Below are 25602 nucleotides of genomic sequence, written 5' to 3'. Positions count from 1 at the left end.
GCAGCAAACAGCAGCAAAAAAAAGGGTTCGGCTCGGTTCTGCTCTGCTGCAGGGCGGGCGGAAGAGAAGGAGCTCCCAAGTGCCCTGTGCGGCGAGGGGTGGAGTGGGCACTGGGCTGGGCTGCACATGGTGGATGCTTGGGGCTTTGGGCTGGTGGGTTCGATACTGGTGGGCTAAGTGGGCTGGGTGGGCTGGCCTTGTTGTCCGGCCCCCTGGAGCCCCGGTCGTGGAAGTACCGGCTGTGTACAGATGGCGCCCCCTGCACACCTGGGCACACACCTGGGCACACCCAAGGTTGGGATGTTTCAACGGACCTGTCGGTCTGGCAGTCTGGGCAAGGGTGCAGCAGCAGGTGAAGGTAACTGGGCTGCAGCCGGTGCTGTACTAGGTCTACCAGGTGGTCTGCATCATCTACCCAGCCAATAGTCGTGTGGGAACCCTGGAAGTGAAATAGAGTGAGTGGGTTGAGGCATGGAAAGCTACCTTCGCCCGTTCTGGGGATGGCAGTACCTGCCCAGGTACGATTTTATTTTTAAGAAGACCCCTTGTCCTCGACCCAAAACTTCCTCCTTCCCGTCAGAGCGTCATATCAGCATTCAATCACCACCGTCTTCACCACCTTAACCACCACCGCCTTCAACAACCTCCTCCTCTACCCGCCTCCGCCTCACTCGTTCGTCTGTGCCTCATCGCATCAGACACATTGCAGTCGACACTCACCACGCAGAGTAAGGCTATCATCATCACGACCGCCATCAGTCCAGTCACCACACCGTAAGTCGTGCACAGCACCGTCTTTAAACCCCTTGCCTTGCCCTGCCTTGCTTTGCACTGCACTGGCCCTTGGTACCTGGTTGGAGGATTGTGTGGCCGGAACTGGGACCATTGCATCGGACTATCGCATTGTTTTGGATTCGACGCGTAGGACGGAAAGCGGCAGACCTGTCCTCGCCTCCAAACAGTCGCCGCATCTGCAAACTGCAGTGCAGACTCTGGACCGGCGTCGTGCAATCTGTGTCGGCCCTCCCTCTGCTCCTTGCATTTGAGTTTTCCCCTGGCGTCCCATCGGCCCATCTGAGCCACCGACACTCTTGACTGTTGCCTTTCACAAACCTACAAGTGCTGGCCTGCCCTGCCTACTTCCGAAGCTTACCATCCTGGCAAAATCACCCTCAAAGCGCGTTCCAGCGAGGTCTTTCTTGATACATCACAGCTCATGTGATCGAGGCAATCATACTCAACTGGGAGCAATTTCGTGCATGTTGCACAAGCACATTCGGGCTCTTCGGTTCAGTCTAGCTGACCCAAGCAGAATTTGACAGCCTTCGGCTACACCGACTCGAGCTTCTCTCACGCGTCGACAGCTCCTCCAAGACCCACGGATACCTTTAGACGATTCATACCGAGGGTGCCAACGAGGTCCTGCAACCTCTAAATAAACACCGAGAAACCAAACGGACTGTGCCATTTTGCGTTGGGAACAGCCAGGGATAGTGTTGAGCCTCCCTAGGACCGCGATCCGCCTACCATCGATCACGCGGATTTTCTCGTCACGGCATCTGCTTTTCTGTACCTCATTTTGGGTCCGAAGAGCGCAGGAGAACCCGAGCATTGCACATCGACTTTGGTCCTACGAAATCCTGCTACCTGCGCAGGTGGACTAGCTCTGTGTGCGCTGTGCGTTGTCAGAGACAGCATACGAACGTGGCTCCGTCACTGAAGAAAGTCGAGACAAGGTGCGTCAACATCCTGCAGCATTGGGGCCCGGGTTGTCTTTTCCTCCATCGAACTTTGTCCGTCCGGGGCGGCAGAGTTTGTTCGCAGGCTTGTCGGCAGAGTCCTCTTCTGCACTTTGCCACGTCATCAAAGTTCCACCGGCATCATCAATTTTGTGGGCGGGAAAGCGAACCGGAGATGCAGAAGCACTGAACTGACATGGCAATTGATGAAACCAGGCTGAAATCGGACAGAGCGCGTCTCTAAGTAGTCCACACGCGCCTCTTCCTGCACCTTGATCCGTGCACGACAATCCAGTACCCACCACCACGACCCCTACTACTGGTCACCAGAGACGGCCGTCTCAGCCGCGCGCAACAGTCAGCAAACGTCAACCACAGGCAATCCCCCTGCCCTGTCGAGTTGATACCATTGATATCGTTCATTAACCTAAGTGAGTCCACATCAACCGTTCAAACAAAAAGTCACAGAATTGCATACACGCCTGGTGACGGGTCAAGAAAGCCGGGGTGGAGTTACTTTGCGCCAGCCGCCACTAATTGGAGGCATTCACCAATATACTCCAAACAGTCACGGCTCCTACATCGTTCACATCCCGCCTCTTGTTTGACTTATCACTTTAGTGGTAGACACTGTCCACCTCTCCTGGCCATCAGTCTCACCGCCTCTGCTCTCAGCCTCGGACTTTACTGACAACAGCTTCAGTTGATTCGCGTCCTGCATCTAGCGCATCTGCAACCAACAGCCACCGGGTTCCGAAACATTCTGGTGTTGTAAGACACATCTTATTTCCTTGCTACGGGAGTGCAATTTCCTTGCGGACGAACCCGTGGACCGTGCGTCACGTCTGTCCAACTCGCCTCCTTTGTCTGGCTCCAGCTTAATCATGTCGTCTCCAGCTCCCGGTGAGGTTATGGGCATCACCAATATGCTGAACCAAAAGGGCGGCGTTCAAGTAGCAACGCAATCAATTCCAGGTGTTCAGGGATCAACTCCAGAACAACCTGTTCACCAGCAACTCCCTCAGATGACGATGGATCGTGCCGATTCGCCTCACGGATCCGAACACTCGAGGTATTCTCAGCCTAACATGAACGGCAGCATGCAAAACGGACGGCCGTACGGCTCTCCCAGTGCCATGCACGCTCCTCTTCATATGCCTGAGCCTAACATGGGCCCCATTGGATTTCCTGGCATGGCCCCCGATATCTCCCATGCCATGCCTCAATACGCAAAGCCTCCCGAGGCGGTAGCGGCCCAGCCACCACCCAAGGCATACCCATGCAGCACTTGCGGGAAGGGATTCGCGAGACGCAGTGATCTTGCCCGTCATGGTATGTGCCCTCCACTGCCCCCTCCGATTCGCAAAAGTAGATGCTCACGCTAAATTGAATGCAGAGCGCATCCACACTGGAGTGCGTCCACACGTCTGCGATTATCCAAACTGCGGCAAGCAATTCATCCAGCGTTCAGCTCTCACAGTTCATCAGCGTGTCCACACTGGAGAGAAGCCGCACATGTGTGAACGCTGCGGAAAGGTGAGCGAACCGACAGTCACACAATCGAGCGTCTATGACTGACAAAGAAAAAGCCCTTTAGCGACTCTAGCTCTTTGGCTCGGCATCGTCGGATTCACTCGGGTAAGAGGCCGTATAAGTGCCCGTATGCTGATTGTCAGAAGACATTCACGAGACGCACAACACTCACTCGCCATCAAAATCACCATACTGGCACGGTCGAAGATGCTGCTCGCGCCACTGCGGAGGCCCTGGCCAGGAACAGCGTAGCCCGCTCAGGCTCCGCACGCCCTGCCCGGTCTGAGGGTGACCAGATTAGCAACCACGGTTCACCGATCTCTACGCCGTCTCCGGCTCAGAGGACCATGTCGATGTCACCAAGTGCTGAGATGGTTGGTGCCAATGGAATGCAACACGGATACGTGGGTAACACCTCCCTGCCTGCTCACCTGCGCAACGACCTGCACACTGGCAGCCCCACCTCTACAACGTCGGCAGGTTTCGCCAACAACGTCCGGCCGACTTCTCACCCCACGAGCTACGGCGCACCACCGACGACACTGGAGCCGAGCATCGAAAACGGGCAGGGACCTGGTAGCGCGGCTGGAAGCCCCCACATGAGCAGTGTCGGATGGGCTTCTCCTTCGCATGGGGTGGGTTCGCCTGTTCATAGTAACAACGGTAACGGCAGCTACGTCTACCCGGATCCTGACCAGGGGTATCCCACAAACGCGGCGGCGCAAGGGCAGTTGTTCTACAGCGCCGCCATGGGCTTGCAGCGGCCTGGAAGCGCTGAGCCCGGTGCAGCGAACTACAACAAGCCACGTCAGGGCGAGCTCTGGGCTGCCTAGAAACCTAATTGGTGAAGCAGACCCCCACTGGTCGCGTGGACAGGATGGGAGGCACGGGTTGCCAGTTTGCTGGTTGCATTAACAGGTTCTGCATGACAAATTTCGACAACAGAATTGCCGAGGCGTGCTCACTGAGCCGTGCTCGGCCCGTCAAACAGAGACGTTTTCCAGAGGGCTTTCGGTGGGTACCCATGATTACTCAATCGGTGTGGATGTCTGCATCCAATTTTATAGTACGGAAGTTATGGCGCAAAATCGAGCCAATCGTGGAGGGTGGTAATACAGGGCTTTTGGCTGGGGAAATTGTTTTTCTTCACTCCTTTAGACTGGCAACCGGGCATGAAAAAGGGAGAACAAGCGTGGCTACGCAGCGGGGCGACGGCAGGACAGGGTGTTTCGGAGCTTCACGGTTCGATTGCTTCTTAAGGTCAGCAGACACAAAAGTGACTATCCGTTTACTGTTTTCTTTTAGTGTAAAACAATTAGACATTCGATAGCTTCGATGGTCGAGGAAAAGAAAATAGGACAACCGCGTAATTAGTATTGCTCGCTTGAACACCATTGTGAAAAAGTGCAAAATTAAGTGCTAGTGAGACGAGGCTGATCGCGTCCATCCCCCTTTCTTGCTCGGGACTCATGCGCACTTGTGGACATATACGTGACGGTGGAAGACGACGTCTGCGTGGTTTCTGACGGAGACAGCCGAGCTTGCTGCAAGTGTGTTGTTCATTTGCACAAAAAGATGGTCGGGACGGGGACCAGGCCAGCCAGGATCCGAGGTCAGGCTAGTTTTGTCGTAGGGTGGGTGTTGGCTCGGTTTTCTGTTTACTAATCTTCGGCCACGAGTTGTCCTATTTCGCTCATACGCTGGCCATGGGCTGTCAAACGACGTAATCATGGGCAGAAAGAGGGCCTGTGTTCCTGTTTTGCCTGTTCAAATATCTTGTGTGTCTCGCTCGCCCCGTCTTTCCCCCCCGAGAAGCTTCATACAAGGCTGCTTGCTGTCCAAGTGTATGGCCCGGCACGGAGTAAGCACGAAACTACGTGCTCAGCTTATGTGGACGACGATTCCTCGACATTAGCAGCCTCGTCACATTCGTTTTAGAAAGACTGTATTGCGAACTGGGTTCGTCGAAAAGAATCAAATTGTTGTTGTGGAGGTGTACGACTTAAAGCATGGCGCCGCCACTCACCATCTCGATCCAGACCTTCTCCGACACTGTCTGCCCCTGGAGTTACATCGGCAAGAAGAATCTCGACAATGCGATAGAGGCATACAAGGAGCAACATCCCGACGTTGAATTTTCGGTGACCTGGAACCCGTTCTACTTACACCCAAACGCCAAGATCTCCGGTGAGACCCCAATATCTTGTTTTCAACATCACCATCTTCACTACCACCTTCCCGGCAGCTGAGGATATACTCTGCAGCGATGTCCCACCGCGTTACCCAAAAAACCATGGCTAGAGCTGATATCATGACCAGCATATAACAAAAAGAAATACTACGCCTCCAGGTTCGGGCCCTCAGGGGCCGCAGCGATCTGCGAGCGGGTAAACAACTCGGCGGCGGCGCTGGGGCTGTCTATCAACTGGGACGGGATATGCGGCAACACTCGAGACTCACACGTTCTCCTCCTCCTCGCTCAAAAGCTCCAACAGCAGCAGGACGAGGAGGGCGAGGAGGAGGAGGGAGGTGACAGCACCGCCGCGCACAAGGCCCGCGACAACCTCCTGCGGGACACACAGGATACGCTGTTCTACGGGGCGTTCGACCGCGGCCAGGACATCAGCAATCGGGGCTTCCTAGTCAAGGTAGCGCTGGAAGCCGGGCTTTGCGAGAGCGAGGAGGAGCTCCTGGCGCACCTGGACAACAAGGAGGCGCGGGACGAGGCCGACGGGCTGGACAGCTACGCCAAGGAGGTGGTTGGCATCACGGCCGTGCCGAGTTATGTCGTCCAGGGGCGGTACAGGATCGGCGGGCAGCAGTCATCTGACGTGTTCCTACAGTTGTTTGACAGGATTAGGGCGACGGAGGTGGGTGAGTAGTGTGTGAGTGTGAAGGGCGTCTCATATTGGGTTTCTATCCAGATGAGAAAAGCGAAAGCAGGTGCTATCTGTGTGTCTGGTTGGCATAGTCGATTACAAGTCAGAAATGGCTGGCCAGGAAACATACACGATGGCCTGAGGATAGACATATTGGAGGATTCGCATACCGCTGGGTGGCCTGTTGGCGTTGTGATGGTATCACATCTAGTAGTAATAAAAGCCAACCTTGTACAAAGAATGAGCAGTAATGAGTTGCTTTGATCACGATGTCTCTCGGCCATCGAGATTGCTTCAACATGTTTATTGATGATTAGTATGAGTATGCTCGAAGACGAGAGCCTCTGTCTTCGCGAAATGTCCCTTTCCCCTCCCTAATGAATCGTGTCAAAACTCCCTGGAACACTTGATCCTCGTTCCATCGATGCTGGGTGTCCATCCATACGCCATGGGCAAGCCGACGTCGAACAATCTGTCGAAGGCCTTCTTCAATCTACCGTTTGCATTCTCTTTTTTTGTCTCTTTTCAATTCAATTTACTCCAATACGCCGTGATGATGCACGCAACGAAGATGAACCAATACTACCTCACTCACTTCTTACCTCGGCGGCGGGAAGAATCATCCTATTTCTTCTTGTTGCCGTCGTCAAAGAGCCCCATGAGATGCGTGTTGGTGAGGTTCTTGGGTCGGGTAGACGCCCTCTTCTTCTTCTTCTCCACCTTGGCCGCCACCACCTTCAGCCGGGGGTCCTCGCTTGTGGGCTTCTGGCCGACCTGGGTGAGCAGGCGGTTGATGTCCTCGACGGCCGGCACCGAGACCTTGTGCCACAGGTTCTGGAACACCGGGTCGACCTCGTTCCAGAGGCTCTGGTCATCGCTCCACACGTAGCGCGGGTGGTTGTCCTTCTTGGTGCGCACCACCAGCACCTTGTGGTCCCGCTCCAGCTCCGTGAGCGCCTTGTAGAGCGACTCCTTGGGCCAGCCATCCTCGAGATCCTTGACCTGCACGTACATGGCGTCTTTCTTCTTCTGAAGATACGCCAGAAGGCTCTCCTTGCTGCGCACGCCGGGGATCAGCGGGTTGTGTATGTAGGTGCCACTGTCCCATCGCTGCTCGCTGAGGTTGGGGTCAGGGATCCAGCGCACGCGCGGGTTCCGGCGCAGGATCTCGGCCAGCTCGTTCTGCTCCTTCTCGGTGACGGGCCGCCGCGACATGTGGTCCATGATCTCGTAGATGCCCAGCTCCTTGTCCTTCTCCTTCAGGTGGTGCACGGCGTAGACCATCTGAGTGCCCAGCTCCATGCCCGTACCCGTGAGGGAGGGCTGCGAGAAGATCTCGGCGCCATCAATGGGACGCGACTTGTTCTTCTTGGTCGGAGTGCTGCCGGCGAGCGCGCTGCTTGTGGATGCGACTGATGGAGAGGGAGATGGAGGCGCAAGGGCGGCCTTCTTGGAAGGACCAGTCAGGTCGACGACGGTAGGGCCGCTCTTCGCTGCGGCTGACGCAGCCCGCTGGCGCTCGAGGAAGGACATGTCGACGGGATGGCAGAAGAACTGGATCACTGTCGAGAGGTTGTGGATGATTCACGCGCTGACGAAGTCAACGTCGCTATTGTGGAGGAGGAAGGGGTGGAAAGACGTAAGGCTGAGACAAAGCGCTCTAGGCCCCCAAAGTGGGTGGTTGATACGCAGCGGAAATTGATAAGGAAGTGGGCTTGCACTAGCTCCGCTGGGCGGGTTTGCTGTGGGTGCCAGCAACTGAGAGATCGACAAAGATTGACACGATAACCAGCTGTTTGCTCCTTGAAGAAATCTTCAGGAATAAGACAAAATATGGAATAGTTGAAGTCGCGAGAGATAGTTTGATCAGCTCTTTTAAGTCTGCTCAACGTGGTGTATGATGTGGGCACAAGACCGTAGATCTCACTCGCAAGTAGACAGACTATTGTGGCAGCATAATGGGACGACCCGGCATTCTGTTGGCCAGCAACCATCTGTCTTCAACACCGTGGTCCGTTATTGGCAAGCAATTGTCTTCAGGCCTCGTGATTGTCTCTTCAAATGGAGTATTAAAACGACCGCGTATAAGTGAAGGAAAAGTCTAGTCGAAGAACCTAACCTTGTTGAATAGCCATCACCCACGGAAATGCATGGAGTGAAAGTGTCTGGACAATGTTCCGGCGCACATAAACAACCGACCCGATGCCTCTGGTAAACTCAACCGTGGAACCCTCAGTATCAAATCATTGGGTAAACAAGGCCAAAGCTGAATTCTGTCTACCTGCACGGGCGAATAGAAACAACACGAGGATATGTAAGGCAAAAACCACCAGTGAAAGCACGACCTATATGTTATCGTCACGAAACTGGCGGCACCCTCTTGCCAAAAGCCCACCGCAACGCTAGCCCCTCCCCAACTCATAGTCCTTCTAAGCCTGGCCTTGCTGCTGCTGCTGGGCCTGGAGATATTGGTAGGCAAAGTAGGCAGCGGCACCACCGATAAGCACGAAGGCGTACACGCCGATGCCGAGGCCGGTGGCATCGCCCGTCGACGCAGGCGTGACGGCACCGGGCTTAGGAGCCTTGGGGGTTGGGTCGCCGGGCTGCGAGAGCAATTGATTGTCAGCAGGTGCTCGAATCCGACTTGAAGTGGCCCCATGTGCTGCTCCTCATCTTCTCACAGGGGCTGGGGGTTGTTGATTGCAGAACGTACCTGTCTCTTCAGCACACCGGCGTAGAGCTGCTCCAGTGTCTCACGCGCCTCGTCGCTGTGGCCGACGTCCTCGAAGGCTTCGGTTGCGTCTTGCCCGGCAACATCCAGCATGACCTCCTCACCACCGCTGTGTTGCGCGCGGGCATGTGTCAGTATAAGCTTGCCGGTAGTGCCGAGGCATTGGGGTCGGGGAAGGGCCCGGCATTTGGACTGCCGGGCAACATTGGACGGGGCAGAACTCACGGATGCTCGTCTATGAACTTTGCGCAGTCGTAGACCTTGTCGTGGATGACCACGAACAGGTCCTTCTTGGTGTTGTGCTCGGCAACATCCTGGTAGGTGAACTCCTTGTCCGTCATTTTGGCTGTTGCGGTGGTGGCTGTTGGGGAGAAAGCTCGGGCAGTTTCGTCGAGGTCGGGGTAAGACAGTCAGAGAATCTCAACACGGTGACCGGTGCGGGAGACAGCAGCAAAAGGGGGTGGAGTAGAGCGCCAATGGGAAAGCCTGGAGGAGAGCGTCGACAACAGACTGCAGGTGGTGGAAAACTCGAGGACGGTGAGGTGGATTAGACCGAGTAGCCGGACAGGAATGGGGAATCGAAAGATAATGTATGCTTTCTTGCTCGGAGTGCTCAACTCTGTCCCCGGCGGGAACGGAACGGCAGCATCAGCACCGTTTTGACACTCTGTCGAAGGGGGGTGTTCGCAATCCGGCAGCCAGCCTGGCCAGTGGGAAGGGGACCGCCCGGCCGCCCTGGACCCCGAGCTAAACAAATGGGAACTGTGAGCTGTCCAGTTGCCGGGGACCCTGGGGCCCCACTGCTGCACCAGGTACCTGAGTTCAAATCAAGTCACGCTGGTTGGCCAGAGCGGGCGATTCATCACCCTGCCTTATCCAGAAAGTCCCGTCCGTCTGCAGGCCGTTTGGCACCGAGTATTCTCCGTTTCAACAAGATCCCCACACGAGCTCCTCCGTCGCGGGAACGGCACCACAATGAGACCCCGAGGCTGACGGGGCCGATGACAATCGCCGCTTCCAGAAGTATGGCCCCGGCTGACCTCAACATATGTCCCATCGTCCAGCGTCAGCCTGGTTTCTGCACCTCCAAAGCTCCACGTCGCATTTCTGCACAATTTCACAACACTAGCATTGACGGGGACTGTGGCTCCTGGCTTCCCCTTCGTTTTCGTATTCGTATTGCCCTCTTTCTCTCCCTATCTACCTGACGCAGAACCTGTCCGCGAAGCAAGCTACCCCAATCAGCTTGCCTGTGGTGCTTACGGCAGGACATGACTTCTCACACCAACAGCCAAGATATAAAGGCTTGGTGTCGGCGAGCTTCCGAGTCCGATTTTCAACCTCACGGCTCAATTGATGACACCCCATGCCTGGACGTAGAGGCCTACATATGCCCATATACATCTGGTCTTCCCTCCACGCTCACCTCCTAGAGCTGCCGCCACCGATGTCTTGGCCTAACCGGTAGCTGGCGACCTTGTCCCACTCAATCTTCTGTCTCGTCACCGGCAGCTGTCTCCTCAGACCCTTGAATGCGCCCTCGCTCAGACTCGTGAAGCCCTTGTTCAGCTCCTCCTGGTACTTCTTTTCCGCCGTCGAGATCTCCTTGGCAATGCCGCTGCCGGTTCCCGACGAGACGGAGGCTGTGACGGTCTTGTTGGTCACGAGGCGCACGTTTCCGTCCTCGTAGTAGTGAACATCCACCTTGATCGAGCCTTCCAGAGAGTTGTCGGATGGGTCAAAGATGTACAGGGATCGCCATCGACCGTTCCTATCCTCCGTCAGCCTCGGTCCTTACCGAACTATTATGCCTATAGGGACAATCCTCACCAAAAATTGTTGGGGCTGTATTTGCTGGCTACGGTGATGATGGCCAGTTTCGAGTCATTCTCAATAGGATACACTCCGAAGGCAGCGTTGGGGAAATGCTCCTTGACGTATGTTCCCAAGCTCTTCAGTGTTGATTTACTGCGGACCAGGATGTGTCAGTGCATGAGCCTTGAACTGAGAGGTCAGTCAACACGTACACAAGATCAGAGTGCGCGCTTTCGAGGGAATGGCTCTGGGCACCGCTGGCCTTCTGCGTAGCATGATCGAATTCGAAGCTGGTAGAGCTCTCGACGTCGTAGTACCGGCCATCTCCAAGAGAGTTGTGCGAGCTGACAATGACGGGCTCGCTGCTGCCCGGTAGCTTCGCTGTGATGAACTGCTCCTCATTGTACTTCTGGAATGCCGGCCCAAGCTCCTTCACCAGGCTGGGTTCGGAGATGGTGAGGGCTTTGATGTCTGCATCGAGATGTTAGTGTCGGGGGTTCGCGGGGGCGCACTCGTAGGCTCCAACTTGCCGGCTATGACATCTGAAAGCTTGAAGAGGTCAGCGGAATATCAATGGCATATAGGGACACGGGGGCGCACCTCTCCGGGTGGAGCATCTCCGACAAAGGAAGACACCCACTCTAGACTCTCAGACATGGGCGGCGGAGGGACAAATGACGAATCGGTAAGGTGGCAGTTCGAGTATCGGTTTCCTCGGCTACACCAGAGTTTGATGCTTGGGTAATCTGTGGATGAGCGCTGGTACGAATCGAAGGCGACAGGTTTCAGGGGCAACGACGTTGTTGCGTTGACAGCTCCCCGTCATCTATCCCCAGACCGCGCTTGACCCCTAGAAGTGGGGTGGGCACTGAACGCCGCGCGTGGCGGGGTAGCTCGTCATTGGGCGGCTGGCCTGTTGAGTTGTGGGAACCACCCGAGCGATTCCCAATTTCTTCAAAGGAGCGCAGCATTAGGGATCAACTTTAACCAAAAGTTCGTCATGCCCAACCATTTCCCAGCTCCAGCACGAACCACTATACTTTTTCCAACTTAGATATATTTCGTTTATAGTTATTTTCTACGTCATCCCAAGAAGAAGCCGTGGAACCGGCCTTTCAGGATGGTCTTGCCCAGCAATACCAGCCCCCAAGCCAAGGAGCAAGGCACCCGGCTGCCATAGTAACCACCAACGCCGAGCCTGATGCTTTGGAGATGCTAATAATCCAAGACCTTTTTAATATTGTCATATACCCCTGACAGCTGTTAGCTCCTCTTCACAGTGGGCTCACTTGCTTGGAAAGGCTACTTACTCGCAACATCTGGCAGGTTGAACCTCTCGAAGACCAAAGGCGTCGGCGTGCTCCAGCCAGCAACACGCATGACAGGCGCCTCCAGCCGAATGAATGTGGATGGGTCCTCCTGTATGGCTGCTGCCACCTCGGCGCCAACGCCAGCATTGACCATAGACTCGTGTACGACCATGCACCGCCCAGTCTTCTGGACGCTCTTGAAGACCGTCTCCTTGTCCCAGGGGTACACAGTCCGCAGATCGACCAGCTCAATGCTAATGCCCAGATCCTGCTCTGCCTGCTTGATGGCATTCTGGCAAATGAACAGTGGCTGGCCATACGAAATGATGGTCAAATCCTTACCCTCTTTCACAACCTCGGCCTTGGACAATGGCAGCTCATACGGCGCAACGGGAACTTGCTCGACGGCTGCTCGGTACAGCACTTTTGGTTCCATGAAAATGCAAGGGTCATTGCTCCGTATTGCCGCCAGCAATAGTCCCTTCGCCTGCAATGGTGAGCGCGGGACAATTACTCGGAAGCCTGGAATGTGCGTGAACAGGCTCTCCGGTGACTGGGTGTGATACAGAGCGCCATGGCCTACCGCTCCACAGGGCATCCGTACGGTCAAGCCTCCGACATGCCTGCCACATGCTCCGTCCCTATATCGATATTTGGCCGCCTCGTTGACCATCTGATCGAATGCTGGAAATACGTAGTCCGCAAATTGGATCTCTGCGACAGGTCTCATGCCCTCGGCAGCACACCCGATGGCGAAGCCCATGATGCCCTGTTCTGACAAAGGGGTGTTGAAGACGCGATCGCCTCCGTACGTCTCGGCCAGCTTCATGGAACAACGAAAGACACCTCCAAATGCAACATCTTCGCCAAACAAGAGCACATTTTCGTCCTCGGCCAGTGCTATTGACAGAGCATCGTTGATGGACTGGAACAGGTTCATCTTCTTGGTCGTCCCCTCGCGGACCTCGGGCGGCAGCTCTGGGTTGTTGAGGGCGGACTGCGACGTGTGTGCCAGGAGAGGCGTCGTTGCATAGTCGATTGGTAAGTTGAGCTTCGCATTGGGAGGGTGCGTCGAGTGCCGCCTCTGTGGCAGTCCGTTATGGCTCGAAGGCAGAGGCTTGCAGCTTCGCGAGGGAGCGGCTGCCAGTGTCGCAGCCCTCCTGAGCAAGTGTCGAGGCAGGTGGCCCCTCATGGTGTCGAAGACCGCGGTATCAAAGCGAACCAAGCGATTTCACAGGAACTCTGACGCGTCAACGCACACAGAAGTAAGTGCCTGGTAGGTACAATCTCATTGCATCTCCCAAAAGAAGTCGTGTCCACCATTCTGGGCGGGATGATGGCGGCCTTGGAGTCGTCTGGAAGACGAGAGTTCGGCAAACGGCGGTTCAAGAGTCGTGGGGGGGTTGATCTGGGGTTCGCCGCCTGGTCCCTGGTCCCCCAGACGCCAGACAACCCTCTCTAGGCGGCACCCTTGTCCCCCAACTCAGGTACGTACCTGACACACAGCCAGCCTGACAGGTTGGAGCTCGGCACCTGCAGCATGACATGCACAGCGGATCCCGGCCCTGCGCCGTGCCTCCCAGCCTCTTTATATCCAAATGTTACCTGGGAGACCAGCCACCCGTAAACACCAGCAGACGTAGCTAGGGCAAAATCCCACCGTAGAAGGTCAATCAATTTATTTTCTGCACCCGCTTCCTTTCTGTCCGTCATCCGTGCTGTTCCACATTAGATCTGAGCTGTGTGTGTCATGCTGCAGGTGTTGCATGTGTTGATCTGCCACTGACACTTTTGGTGGGCTGGTATTGCTACACACTACTGTAGTCCATCAACCTTACCGACTGCTAACCGAGTCTCCGCCCTTCCTCGAACAACAGTTACTTCTTTCTTAAGTACACTTCACACACCTCAGGTTCTGAGCTATGGCACCTGAACGGTCTTCCAGGCACCGCGAGTCTGGTGAGAGGAGACATAAAAGCCGCCACTCCAGGTCACATCATCATGCCTCCGGTTCAGACGGGACAAGGTCTGGCCATAGCTCTCGCCAGGCCTTGTCTATGGACGCTCTAGCGGCTCTGAATGAGGCCAATGCCCAGGGTCCCAGTTCTCGAGAAGCTGAGGAGGAGCTCGAGAGAAGACGGCGTCAAGAGCGCAGAGAGAGGCGAAAACGAGAGCAGAGGGCGAGCGCGGCCCGGAACGAGTATCAAGCAGTTGAGCCAGACAGCCCACGAGACAGCCCACGAGGGCACCGGACGCGGCAGTCCAGGTCTTCCCAGCCGCCACCACCACCACAGTACGAGGAAAGGGACTTGAGCCGTCGCAGGGAGTCGAGGGAGAGGAGAAATCATCGGTCTTCGAGAGCGTATGAATCACCACGAGACGCCCAACGAGACGAGGATGATGAGGAGAGGTATCGACAAGAACGGAAGGAACGCAAGCGGCAAAAGAGAGTGGTTGCCAGTGCTCCAGCACCAGCACCTGTGGAGGACAAACCCAAGTCCAAGAGGTTCTGGCACTTGCGCGGTGGCGGAACGAATACGTCGAGCAGTTATCTTGGCTACGATGACAAAGAAGGTGCTTATGACGATCGTCCAAAGAAGCGTTTCTGGACCAGGAAGAAAATTTGTGAGTTCTCTGTCCCGGATTTTGACTGACCGTACGACTGACATGATCAGTGATTGCTGCCGGTTTATCACTGGCCATTGTCCTCATCATTATCATTGCAGCGGTGGTAGTGAGCAAAAAGAATTCTGGAGGTTCCAACTCTGGCTCGGGCTCCAGTTCGAGCTGCCTGAAATGTAACTTGCCCGCCGAAGGCAGCGTACCCAGCGGCGCTCCAGACTACTTGGATCCATTCCAGTGGTACGATACCATCGACTTCAATGTCACCTACACGGATGTCCTGGTGGGCGGCCTTCCCATCATGGGCTTGAACTCAACGTGGGACGACTCAAACGCGCCGAATGGCATCGTCCCGGCCCTGAACGAAAAATGGGGTTCTTATACTGACCGGCCTGCTCGAGGTGTCAACCTGGGGGGCTGGCTGTCGCTTGAGCCTTGGATCACACCGGACTTGTTTATGTACGATCAAAGCCTAGGGATCGTGGATGAGTATAACCTCTGCAAATATCTGGGCTCAAAATGCGCTTCAACCCTAGAGGAGCACTACTCATCCTTTGTCACCGAGTCGACCTTTGCCGAGATAGCCGATGCAGGCCTCGACCACGTCCGCATCCCTTACTCGTACTGGGCTGTCCAGACCTATGACGACGACCCATACCTCTTCCGTACATCCTGGCGGTACCTCCTCCGCGGTATTGAGTGGGCCCGCAAGTACGGCCTCCGCATCAATCTCGACCTGCACGGCATCCCCGGCAGCCAGAACGGGTGGAACCACAGCGGGCGCCTGGGACCGATCGGCTGGTTCAACGGAACCAACAGCACACAAAACGTCCAGCGCTCCGTGGACGTCCACGACCGGCTGTCCAAGTTCTTCGGGCAGGAGCGCTACCAGAACATCATCTCCCACTACGGGCTGTGTAACGAGCCGAAGATGACGGTGATATCCTCAACCGAGGTGATGAATTGGACCGAGTCCGTCTACAGCATGGTCCGGGCCAACGGAGTCAAGGACGCCATCGTCGTGTTCGGCGACGGCTTCCGCGGGCTGGGCAACTGGCAGGGCGAGATGACGGGCTACGGGGACAACATGGCGCTGGACGTGCACCAGTACGTCATCTTCAACAACGAGCAGATCGTATACAACCACACGGAGAAGGTCGACTACGCCTGCCGCGGGTGGACGGAGCAGACCGAGACGTCCATGGACACGAGCACGGGGTTCGGCCCGACGCTGGTGGCCGAGTGGTCGCAGGCCGACACGGACTGCGCGACGCACCTCAACAACGTCGGCTGGGGCAACCGCTGGACCGGCACGTACGACACGGGCAACGCGAGCGACCCGCTCCAGGCGCTGACGCCGCGGTGCCCGACCGAGGACAGCTCGTGCTCGTGCACCAGCGCCAACGCCGACCCGGGCTCCTACAGCGACGACTACAAGCAGTTCCTGCTGTACTTTGCCGAGGCGCAGATGGACAGCTTCGAGAAGGGCTGGGGCTGGTTCTACTGGACCTGGTGGACGAGCCAGGGTTCGTGGCAGTGGAGCTACAAGAGGGGCATGCAGGCCGGCATCTTGCCCAAGAAGGCCTACGAGCGTTCATTCCACTGCAACTCGACAGCGATACCAAATTGGTACCCATCTTTGCCCGAGACTTACTAGTCGACGGTTGGAAAGAAGAAGAGAACGTTCGTCTTGGGGGACGCATCTCCGGAGTGGAATTCTCGGGATTGCAGCGTCTGGCGGCATGCGGCTGTACATGGTTGATGATTAGGGTGAACATCAAGCGGGTTATGGCTGGGTTTAATTATTTGGCATTGCAAACGGCGTCGGTCACGGAGGAATGGATCACATGGCTTCCACGTTCCTCCAAAGCATATTGTACATAAACGAAATCCTTAAGGGATAAGTCTAATTATAAACTACAAAGTACATAAGCACACTCAATCAATTTCCAGATGTGCCAGTAATGAATTTTATGTCCGAGTGGTCATATCGACATCCGACTCCAGGGTCGGGCAAGTTGTTCGCAACGAAATACTTGTGATGTGAGGCTAAAGCAAGGCGAAGAGAGTGAAGATCCATAAAGTCAGATCCAGAATTGAGTTTCCTAGGCGAGCATCTCCATTAGAGAGAATTCCCGATACAGGGGCTATTCATGGATATCGAGTGAGTACCATTGTCTTTATTCACGTCTTAAATGCGGATGCATTACGATGACTGCAATTATGTAGGAGATGAGTACCAAATTCATTCAAGTTCAATCAACAGGTTCAAATGCAAAGCTCTTGTATTTTATTGTACTACTGAAACTACTTCGGATGCGACCACAGTAACACTTGCAGTCAGTCACATAGTCCTTCTCTATGTCAAAGCGAGCCCAATGTCCGTCAACACGCTACTGGCGTGGACAGGATCGTCGAGTCGCATCTAGATGACAGTGGGCACCCTTGGGTAATGGTCATACCTAGATCTGATTTTGTCAGCCATGAATTCATGAAATATCTTTCAAGAATGACTGAGGTAGAGAGGGGTGGCGATATCAGTTCGTGGAGCCTCTGTCAAAGGCAGATTCATCAAGGCATTTTGCTATGAAGACCGTCGTGATAAAATTTTATGATCATCATTTTGGCACGGGGGAAAGATTGTGAAAAATTGGTCATAACTTACAATTGTAAACATGTCAACATCGTCGATCAGTAAAACCTAACCTGAGCATCATGAAGTCACTAATTTTCTGGCATCATTGTTAGCACTAATCTCACTCCGTAGACGCGATAACAAGAAGGTGAAGCCTGGGATTCAGCAGTGACGGTTATCATCTGCGCTCGAAAGCTCTGACATATGCTTGTCTTGTTTTTTGTCAGATCATCATTAAGGTGCAGAGAGTGGCTAGCTCTTGATCTTGGGCGACGGGAAAACTGAGAACGGACCTACCAAATGGGGCCGTCACGGATGTGAAGTCGAAGCCAACAGATCGATCTACTTCAGCAATGTTAGCAAGCTGAGTTTCTCAGGCATGATTGCAAAAGTGTGTGATTCAGCGTCTCTGTCAGGAAATGCATGAATGGTAGTTAAAAAAGGTTGTCTGCATCGGAAACCCGGATAAGACTCGTCATCTAAATATTCATCAGGGAAACGGGGGAGGGCTTCGAAAGTGGGAAATAGCACCTACTGACTTGAACGACGACGATCGTACTCGGTCGGCGTATGGAGAGCATCGATTGGCTCGTGGCCAACGACTCATCAACATCATCACCAGTTGCCTATTGGCCAGAATTATACAGTGCCAGAGATCTGGGTTGTGACGATGTCAGCGAGGGTGATCGTCTGCGGTCGTTCCAGCCCGTAGTGTCGCTTCAATTCAGTGGACGAGGTTTTCTAGGCCTGTCGCAAAATGGCATATCTGCTCATGAAATAATTCGGAGCCCAGTGCCGTTTCATCAGGATGAATGCTGAGGGGAGATAGATGGAAATGGTCGTACCATGCAAGCATCTGCAGCCGGGCCTGAGCTTCAAGTCAGCATATTGCGCAAGAACTCAAGATCAATAGAAACGTAATGTTCAAGATGATAATCAGAAACAGCCATTTTTGTCGTCAAAGAATAACTCAGTCGGTAATTCCAACTTGCCGAAGCAAAGTAAATGTTCATCAGATAAAGGAGAGTCGAAGAACGCAAAGTTGACATACCGTCACGGTGGGGGCCCGGCGCAGGCAGAAGAGATGGTCGATCATAGAGGCATGTCGACGTGGAAGAGACTCGAGCACTACTTTTCAGGCTGTTAGCTTGAGGTCGCAGATCGAGCGATGTGTTTGATGAAGCGCAAGTCGTGCTGAATTTCAGACTGACGTTACAAATTCGGTTTCATTCCTTTTAGGTCAAAGACTCTAGTTTGCGGTTTTTGGTGTTGTCATCAGGAAGACGATGGAGGGGAGAAGAAAAGTGCTGGCTTACCTCGAATTTCGCACGCGATGCGCGTGGTTGATGTTGGGACAGGAAGAGGTTGCTTGCAGAGACTTTTTTTTTCTTGCCGTTTTGAAGCAGGTCGGCGGAGCCAAGGTGGCCCAAGCTCCAACGCCGTTTTTGCGGGGCACTGGTCAGCTGAGTTGGCGTTTGGCCGCGACGGCTCTCGCGGGTGTCATTGCATCACCACGCCGCGCTTGAGTCGCGTCATCCTCTCTGAACCACGAGTAGGATTCTGAGCACTCAACCAACAGGAGAAAGCTGCCCATCATGCCTGAAATTGCAGAAGGTAGGTCACATCAAGTTCCAATTTTACACACTTGGAAATCCTACTAAGAACGCTTCTAGTCGCGAGGTGTGTGCATTTCCTCCGCCAGCACCTTGTGGGCAAGAGGATCTCCAAGATCCAGGCAGTAGATGACAACAATGTCTTTGGCAAGGTCGGCACGTCCGGCTCGGCTTTCGAGAAAGCACTCAAAGGCCGCACTGTAGGTGTGCCGCTGAAATCCCCATGCTACAGGTCATGTCCTGAATCTCGCACAGGTCGAGGCTGCTGGCAGTCAAGGGAAATATTTCTGGCTCCAGCTTGATCAGGCTCCACACCCGGTGATGCACCTAGGGATGACTGGTAAGCGACAATCCCGATACACTTTCTTGTGCGACTTGCAGTTTAGCTGACCGGCAAAGGCTGGGTTCATATTCAGAACGACCGCACTGCATACACCAATTACTACAAGAAGATGAATCCAGAGGAACAAGAGCAGTGGCCACCAAAATACTGGAAATTCCAGCTCGAGACTGAGGGCAGCCCAGCGGTCCGCATAGCTTTCACTGATCCCAGACGGTACGTATATCTTCAGGAGGCTCGCCGTCCTCGTTGCCCGTTCACATGCTCAAAGCTCAACCTTTGAAGCACTTCCTGTCGTGAAGTTGCAGACATCCTCATTAACGGACTCAAAATTCCTGACTCTCATTCGCACATTCCCCCTACTTAGTAATTGCTGACGGCTATCTAGATTTGGACGCATCCGCCTCGTTGACTGTCCTGGTGACCAGATTCGCAAGACCTCGCTGCTGGTGGAGAATGGACCAGACCCGGTAGTCGACAAGGATGTATTCACAGAGCAGTATCTGAGAGAGAAGATGCGCAAGAAGCACGTGCCACTCAAGGCATTCATTCTGGACCAGGCCCTCATAAGCGGCATCGGCAACTGGGTCGCCGATGAGAGTCTCTACCAGGCAAGATTACACCCTGAGCAGTACTGCGACGATTTCACCGACGCGGAGATCAAGCGACTTCACGAATCTATCACCAATGTCTGCCAGACAGCATGCGATTTGCTTGCCGACTCGGACCAGTTCCCCGACGATTGGCTTTTCAATCACCGATGGGGAAAGGGCAAAAAGACCTCAAGCGCACTGCCCAATGGGGAGAAATTGGCTTTCATCACGGTGGGTGGACGCACAAGCTGCTACGCACCGAGCCTCCAGAAGAAGACCGGTCTTGTCGCACCAGGTATCAAAGAAGAGCCGCTGGAGAACGGGGACTCTGAAGAGAAGCCTAAAAAGCCCAGGGCTGGAAAGCAGAAGAAGCAAGAAACAGATGACGCTAAAGAGCTGGCAAAGAAGACGAGGGCCAGGAAAACCGCGGTCGAGCCCGCGGATGACGATGACGATGACGACCAGCGACCACGGAAGAAGAGCAGGGTGAAGCAAGATGTCGTGAAGGGAAAGCCTTCGGCCTCTGGATCAAAGACCGCGAAAAAGGAAAATGGCATCGCAGAAGAGAGCGGCACAGGCAGAAGGCGATCAGCAAGGCTCAGCAGAGGTGCTTAGGAATCGACCTAAGTCCCGGCCGATCACAGACTCGTGGTAGCAAGAACGACTATCGCCGAATGCCGATACGCGGGATTCTCAGATTCCCTCAGCCCAGGACAATACGGGATGGCAGGGGACCCTTTCAGTTGCCAGTCGATGACTTGCCTAAAGTTCGAGTTATGGTTTCGGTGCAATTTGGAGCTCATGGCGAAGTCTAATTTGGGCTAATTAAGTGTTATGAATCCTCACTTGTCCTGTACTATCACTGCAAGTCCAAGTTGCTGTTTGATCTTTGATCGTTGCGAACTATTGGTTTACCCTCTATACAGCTTCTTGCACCACCCCTGAGCCAGCAAATTTGTATGCCATGTGTACTATTCTGTACATTCCCCGAAGTACAAGAAGATCGGCCCACTTGAGATCTAAGGAAGCTTATGTATAACAAATCTCTTAGACGGCATAATCCTGCCCACTTCTATTGTGCCGCAAAGATTGCAATTATGGCAATGAGAGTCTACGGTTCGGACGGTATGTCCGGTGGAAACGTCCCAAATTGGGCCATCAAGTACATAGTGTCCGCCTCGTCCAGCTTCTCACCATTCTCCGTCCCCTGGGCCAGCATTCGGAAATCTGCAAGTAAACTTAGCCTTCCATGCTTGCACTTCCACTGCCACCGGGGTTCGTGTCAAACTCACAATCGATATAGTACCCTGGCGTAGCAGTCATGTAAAGCTCAGCCTCCTCCGTGGCCGAGGCATTCTCAAAGGTGTGTATGGCCCTGGGAGGAACAACCATCAGGTCTCCAGGCGAGACTATGATTGGGTCAGTGATGTGTACCTTTGTCCCTGAAATAATTAGGTTTGGCTTTTGGGCACTCACCGTCCATGCTGCCGTCGGGAACGATGAATCGAACAGTCCCTATGCCGTTAAGAATCAGCAACAACTCAGCCTCACCATAGCTCCAAACAGTGGGTCACCGCACCCTTGGTCACGAAGAACAACTCATCATGAAAGCGATGCCAATGCATAGGTGGGCCGGAGGTGCCTGGGGGTATCATCAGGAGAATAGCGCCGACGCGGTTGTCCGTGTGGGACCCGTCCTCGAACACGTAGCAGGTGATGGGGCCGAGCATGAGGACCTCGGCGTCGTCCTTCCTGTAGAGCTTCACGGGCGCCGGGCCACGGTTGGAGGGCATCTTGGGCCTGGGTGCCAAGACGGCCGATAGCGAGCAAGAGGGGCAGGGTGGAATTCCGGGTAATAACTCAAATCACTGTGAGCAGCACGTCCAAGTCGAACATCGTGAAGGGCTCCGGGCTCGCTCAAGCAAGTGCACATGGTGTCTGCGCTGGATGCATGGGAGTGTTTCGTCCGACGTCCCCCCAGCCGCCGGCTCCTTTGCGCTTTGACGGACGGCGATCAGCACATGTCTGGCAGGAAGACGTGACGTCGTCCACTAGCTTTGAAGCTCTTCTCGCCTGCGGGGTTAAAGTGAGAGTGAGTTGTTAACGCTCAGAAACCCTTGCGTTGATAATTGGATGTCATATAGAATTGGTTGTGTGCATGCTGTAGGACGCATTTCTAGTGTTCCTGAGTAGACCCTGCATATCCAGCGTCTACTCCAATTCTGAACATTACGCATATGGAGTGCAGAAGCCAGGATCAATTCTCATTTGGCGAAACCTTCTGTATTGTATTATCTTAGGAGTATATCAAGCCTTGTTTTGAAAGACAAATCGTGTGGGGATGTGCAAGAGTTCTTGCTCTCTTCTTAGAGTACCGAGTAGTCACAACACATTGAATTTGCGTGCATTGCACCTTTCTGCAACCCTGACAAACACTGCTGTCAGACCACCTATGATAAAGTCGTATGGCGCTCGGAAGTCGGCAGAAGTCTCCCTGAAAGCTTCTCATGGCTACTATGGGCCAAGGGAGCAAAGGTAGGTCCAGGCCCTTTACCCGCCGAACGCCCCATCGCTTTGAACTGCAACTTAGGATAACTTGATAGGGATGCAACGCTCGCGAGCTCTGAAGCGCATGGCAGACATGTTTGCAGTAGTTCCCATGCGGTAATCGAAGAGGCATGACGATCTTGAGGAGGGGGACCAGCTGCAGCTTCGGTGCACAACGATCTAAGGGAAGCACATTACGGCAGTGGCGTTATCATCGCAGGAGCTGGCGCTGTCTCTATTCGGCGATCTAGACCACAATTACGAGGCGGGGGGAAGAAGCTTTCGCGTCCGGGTAGTGACTAGGGAAGATACTCATGGCATCCGAAGGGACAAATATCGTGTTGTCAGGGGCAAAAATGGACTGTCAGAGCTGCCGTGTTCGTGATCCAAGGACGGGTTCAGGTTTACGGAAGCAGCGATCCGGAGGGGCCCCCCTATATCCACCCTGATGTCGACGTCGTCTCCGCCGTGAACTCTATCGGCCGCGGAGGACAAGCCGCCATGAGATCAGCCCACGCGCCGAGAAAAGGCCTCGGTTCCTCCGCCTCTCTTTCTCACCGGCCTTTGGACTCTCGATTGACGCCGCTGTGAATGAGCGACGCCATCGTAGGAGCACGGGTTGCTGGTGGGTCCTGTGGGTTCCAGGAGGCATTCGTATAGTTACACGTCCAAGCACTGCCCGGCAGATGTTGAGGATAGCACCCTGGACGTCGTCTCTGTCTCTCAACGTGTAGCATGTTTACTTCAAATCTAAATCTGCGGCACCTGCAGGCTCACATGGTGTCGTGCCTAATGCGGCCCGCATTGCTATGTTCCAATTGTAGTATAATTGTACGGTACGCCAGCGAATGCGCTTCACTCAAAGATGAAATGGGTATCGCTTGTACCAAATAGCGCTATGCCTAAGAGCAAAATGCCTGCGTGCAGCATGGGAACAACCGAAATGCTGAGCCCGAGCCCCGATGAACTCCGTCTTGAATGCTGCCGTGGTCTGATGCCGAACTGCCTCAAAGCAGGAATGCCCCCAAAAACTCCTTTGTTACCTTTATCCTTCGATGCATTCAGACTGCCAGATAGGTCCCTGTCCACCAGAAAACTCCCATGATGATGCCCTTGTAAACAATGATGACTTGTTGCCTTGTCGGTCCAATCTTCCTGACACCGGGTCTGATGTAATGTATAAAAACCAGAGCGAAATACCGAAAAGTTGTCTCCCAAATTGTTCTGCCGTTTAAACATGTCCCTGAATCGATACAATTGCTTGTCGTATTCATTCTTTTTGATGCTGGAAGCCAACCGAATATCGAAATTCTTGGGTATCCCACTGGATGGGAATGATCGTGAGGATATTGACGAATGGTCTGCCGTCCTTCTTGAAATTCGTAATCTCGGTCTGGTGCTCTTTGTTGGCCTTTACAGCCTCGCGCATTCCTAGGATCGTCCTTTGGTCGATGTACTTGCGAGTTGAGCGTGGTTTGACGTTGCCCCCAGGGGCCTGTAGAAACCGGCAATTCTTCCCCCGGATGTCGTTCATCCTATAGCCCGTCATCTCCATGAACGGGTCCGAGGCGTAGACGATGGGCGCGTCAGGCAGTGCCAGGTCACAGACGAGGAGTGCGACGGAACAGTCGATGGGACCTAAGTCGATTTGTGGGTTGGGCCTGGCAAAGATGCGAAAAAGCACTGTCATGACGTCCAGACCGCTTGGGGCGTAGAGTCCGGGGTAGATCAAGGGATCAGAGACGTCGGATTTTTGGGTACATTGTGCAACTTGGGCCTCTCTCGTCTTGCCGTTCGGTGTGAATCGGTACTGTAGTTGTGTGTTAGCATACTTTTGATCTCTGTCAAACTGTCAACCCTTCGGTTGGTGTTGGACTATAGGCCTACCTCTAGTGCACATGATTCCCAGGGATTCATCGTTGTGGACTGGGACATAGGGAAAGGTGGATGAGGTAGGGTTGTGTTACGGCACACAGCAAGACTCAAGTACGGCCCAGTGAGAAGTTGGCGTAGGATGAAAGAGGATGGGAGAAAGGCATATTATCTACGGGACAAGTTTACGAATACATTGGGAGTTGTCAGACAGGCACTTGCCCGGTTTGCGAGAGTAGTGCACGTAAGAGATCGAGATCACAGCAGAGGCTCACAAACCCGCAACTCCGAAGGGTTTGAGCACCAGGTTAGAGTGACAAGAGATCGTGGAGTGGGCTAGAGCTTCATCCGGTGTCGTGTCTGGGCGAATGGGTAGCCGAGGGGATGGGAAAGTCAGGCGGCAGTAAGCGAAATGGGGCCAAAATGCGATCGCATTTCGATGGCCGGACGGCATCTGCCATGATCGCGGCGAGATCATGTAGGCCGAGCGATCGGGACGGCTACGAATTTGGTATATTACAACACTAGCACGCAGCAAAGCGCACCCTAGCACTCGGAAGCGGTCGCTTTGCCTCCACCCCTCTGCAGGCGGTGCCCATGCAGCAAACACTCTGTTTCTAGGTCACATAGCAGGGGTGTATCCTTTCCCTTGAGCGGAGGACACCTAACTTTATCTGTCACTCGAGAAGCGTTCAGCATACTTTGCCGCCACAAAATGATTGCTCGATCGACGAGCAGCCAGTCGCGGAATTAGTCAGGCGAGCGAAAGTGAGCTGATCACGGTGTCAGGCGGACTAAGCATTGACACGAGTAGGCAGACACTGACGGGGCGGATTGACGGATACGGGTCGATTGACGTCGCTATTAGGCTGATGAGGAGGCGATGCGTGACGATCGTCGTAGAGAGCAGACGTCGTCCAGATCTGAACAGATCTGAAGCTAGTAGACTATTTAGAGGAGACCATAGTGCAGCCAGTCGGGTATAATAGTGGGGCCGGCCCGCCCAACGACTGCAGTATAGTATGTGGGCAGGCAAGATTGGTTGAGCAGAGGCTGGATAAGCAACAACGGTTGACAAGGGCCCAGGCCTGTGTCTCAAAACCACTCGAATAGATGCTGTTAAGCGACATACAGCAAGCAGTCACACCTCATCTGGCCTATGCGAAGCCGCATCTCGAAACCGTTCCGGCTGTCAGGAAAAGAAAGACAAATCGATGCATGCGGCTGGACGCCCAGTTCATTGGATACACAAAGTACATCGGCCAACACTACGCAGTACCTGACAGCTCACCAAATTAGTGCGGTAGGCCGAGTCTAGAGGGATGGCCACTGAGTCGATTCGCTCCTGGGCGGCTCCCAGTGCCCCTGGTATA

General features: G+C 54.3%; 9 protein-coding genes across 9 annotated transcripts; 4 read left to right on the top strand and 5 right to left on the bottom strand.

Moving 5' to 3' along the window:
- Positions 1 to 2623: 2623 nt before the first annotated feature.
- J7T55_004433 (uncharacterized protein) lies at positions 2624 to 4105 on the top strand (the record flags this gene model as incomplete). Its single annotated transcript, XM_053132085.1, has 3 exons — positions 2624 to 3071; positions 3136 to 3275; positions 3416 to 4105. The coding sequence occupies 3 exons, from the start codon at positions 2624 to 2626 to the stop codon at positions 4103 to 4105; spliced, it is 1278 nt and encodes a 425-aa protein (XP_052990046.1).
- Positions 4106 to 5281: 1176 nt separating this feature from the next.
- On the top strand, positions 5282 to 6154 carry J7T55_004432 (dsba oxidoreductase; the record flags this gene model as incomplete). The annotated part of the gene is made up of 2 exons (XM_053132084.1): positions 5282 to 5459; positions 5592 to 6154. 2 exons carry the CDS (start codon positions 5282 to 5284, stop codon positions 6152 to 6154), a joined length of 741 nt encoding a protein of 246 aa, XP_052990045.1.
- A 621-nt stretch (positions 6155 to 6775) lies between these two features.
- On the bottom strand, positions 6776 to 7684 carry J7T55_004431 (uncharacterized protein; the record flags this gene model as incomplete). Its single annotated transcript, XM_053132083.1, has 1 exon — positions 6776 to 7684. One exon carries the CDS (start codon positions 7682 to 7684, stop codon positions 6776 to 6778), a length of 909 nt encoding a protein of 302 aa, XP_052990044.1.
- Positions 7685 to 8580: 896 nt separating this feature from the next.
- Positions 8581 to 9223, bottom strand: J7T55_004430 (cytochrome b5; the record flags this gene model as incomplete). Its single annotated transcript, XM_053132082.1, has 3 exons — positions 8581 to 8754; positions 8865 to 8991; positions 9108 to 9223. The coding sequence occupies 3 exons, from the start codon at positions 9221 to 9223 to the stop codon at positions 8581 to 8583; spliced, it is 417 nt and encodes a 138-aa protein (XP_052990043.1).
- A 1081-nt stretch (positions 9224 to 10304) lies between these two features.
- On the bottom strand, positions 10305 to 13199 carry J7T55_004429 (2-oxoisovalerate dehydrogenase subunit beta; the record flags this gene model as incomplete). The annotated part of the gene is made up of 4 exons (XM_053132081.1): positions 10305 to 10653; positions 10713 to 10850; positions 10910 to 11168; positions 12008 to 13199. 4 exons carry the CDS (start codon positions 13197 to 13199, stop codon positions 10305 to 10307), a joined length of 1938 nt encoding a protein of 645 aa, XP_052990042.1.
- A 730-nt stretch (positions 13200 to 13929) lies between these two features.
- On the top strand, positions 13930 to 16286 carry J7T55_004428 (uncharacterized protein; the record flags this gene model as incomplete). Its single annotated transcript, XM_053132080.1, has 2 exons — positions 13930 to 14632; positions 14683 to 16286. The coding sequence occupies 2 exons, from the start codon at positions 13930 to 13932 to the stop codon at positions 16284 to 16286; spliced, it is 2307 nt and encodes a 768-aa protein (XP_052990041.1).
- Positions 16287 to 18859: 2573 nt separating this feature from the next.
- J7T55_004427 (uncharacterized protein) lies at positions 18860 to 20425 on the top strand (the record flags this gene model as incomplete). Its single annotated transcript, XM_053132079.1, has 5 exons — positions 18860 to 18878; positions 18938 to 19077; positions 19133 to 19217; positions 19277 to 19433; positions 19606 to 20425. The coding sequence occupies 5 exons, from the start codon at positions 18860 to 18862 to the stop codon at positions 20423 to 20425; spliced, it is 1221 nt and encodes a 406-aa protein (XP_052990040.1).
- A 496-nt stretch (positions 20426 to 20921) lies between these two features.
- J7T55_004426 (uncharacterized protein) lies at positions 20922 to 21603 on the bottom strand (the record flags this gene model as incomplete). The annotated part of the gene is made up of 4 exons (XM_053132078.1): positions 20922 to 21037; positions 21103 to 21219; positions 21287 to 21325; positions 21390 to 21603. The coding sequence occupies 4 exons, from the start codon at positions 21601 to 21603 to the stop codon at positions 20922 to 20924; spliced, it is 486 nt and encodes a 161-aa protein (XP_052990039.1).
- Positions 21604 to 23627: 2024 nt separating this feature from the next.
- J7T55_004425 (vivid pas protein vvd) lies at positions 23628 to 24292 on the bottom strand (the record flags this gene model as incomplete). The annotated part of the gene is made up of 2 exons (XM_053132077.1): positions 23628 to 24167; positions 24245 to 24292. 2 exons carry the CDS (start codon positions 24290 to 24292, stop codon positions 23628 to 23630), a joined length of 588 nt encoding a protein of 195 aa, XP_052990038.1.
- Between the last annotated feature and the right edge of the window lie 1310 nt (positions 24293 to 25602).

The sequence above is a fragment of the Diaporthe amygdali genome (genome assembly GCF_026229845.1).
Source record: "Diaporthe amygdali strain CAA958 chromosome Unknown NODE_29_length_634662_cov_65_424859, whole genome shotgun sequence".
Taxonomy (NCBI): Eukaryota; Fungi; Ascomycota; class Sordariomycetes; order Diaporthales; family Diaporthaceae; genus Diaporthe; species Diaporthe amygdali.
Note: the sequence above shows the minus strand (reverse complement) of the source record. Positions and strands in the feature narration are given on the sequence as shown.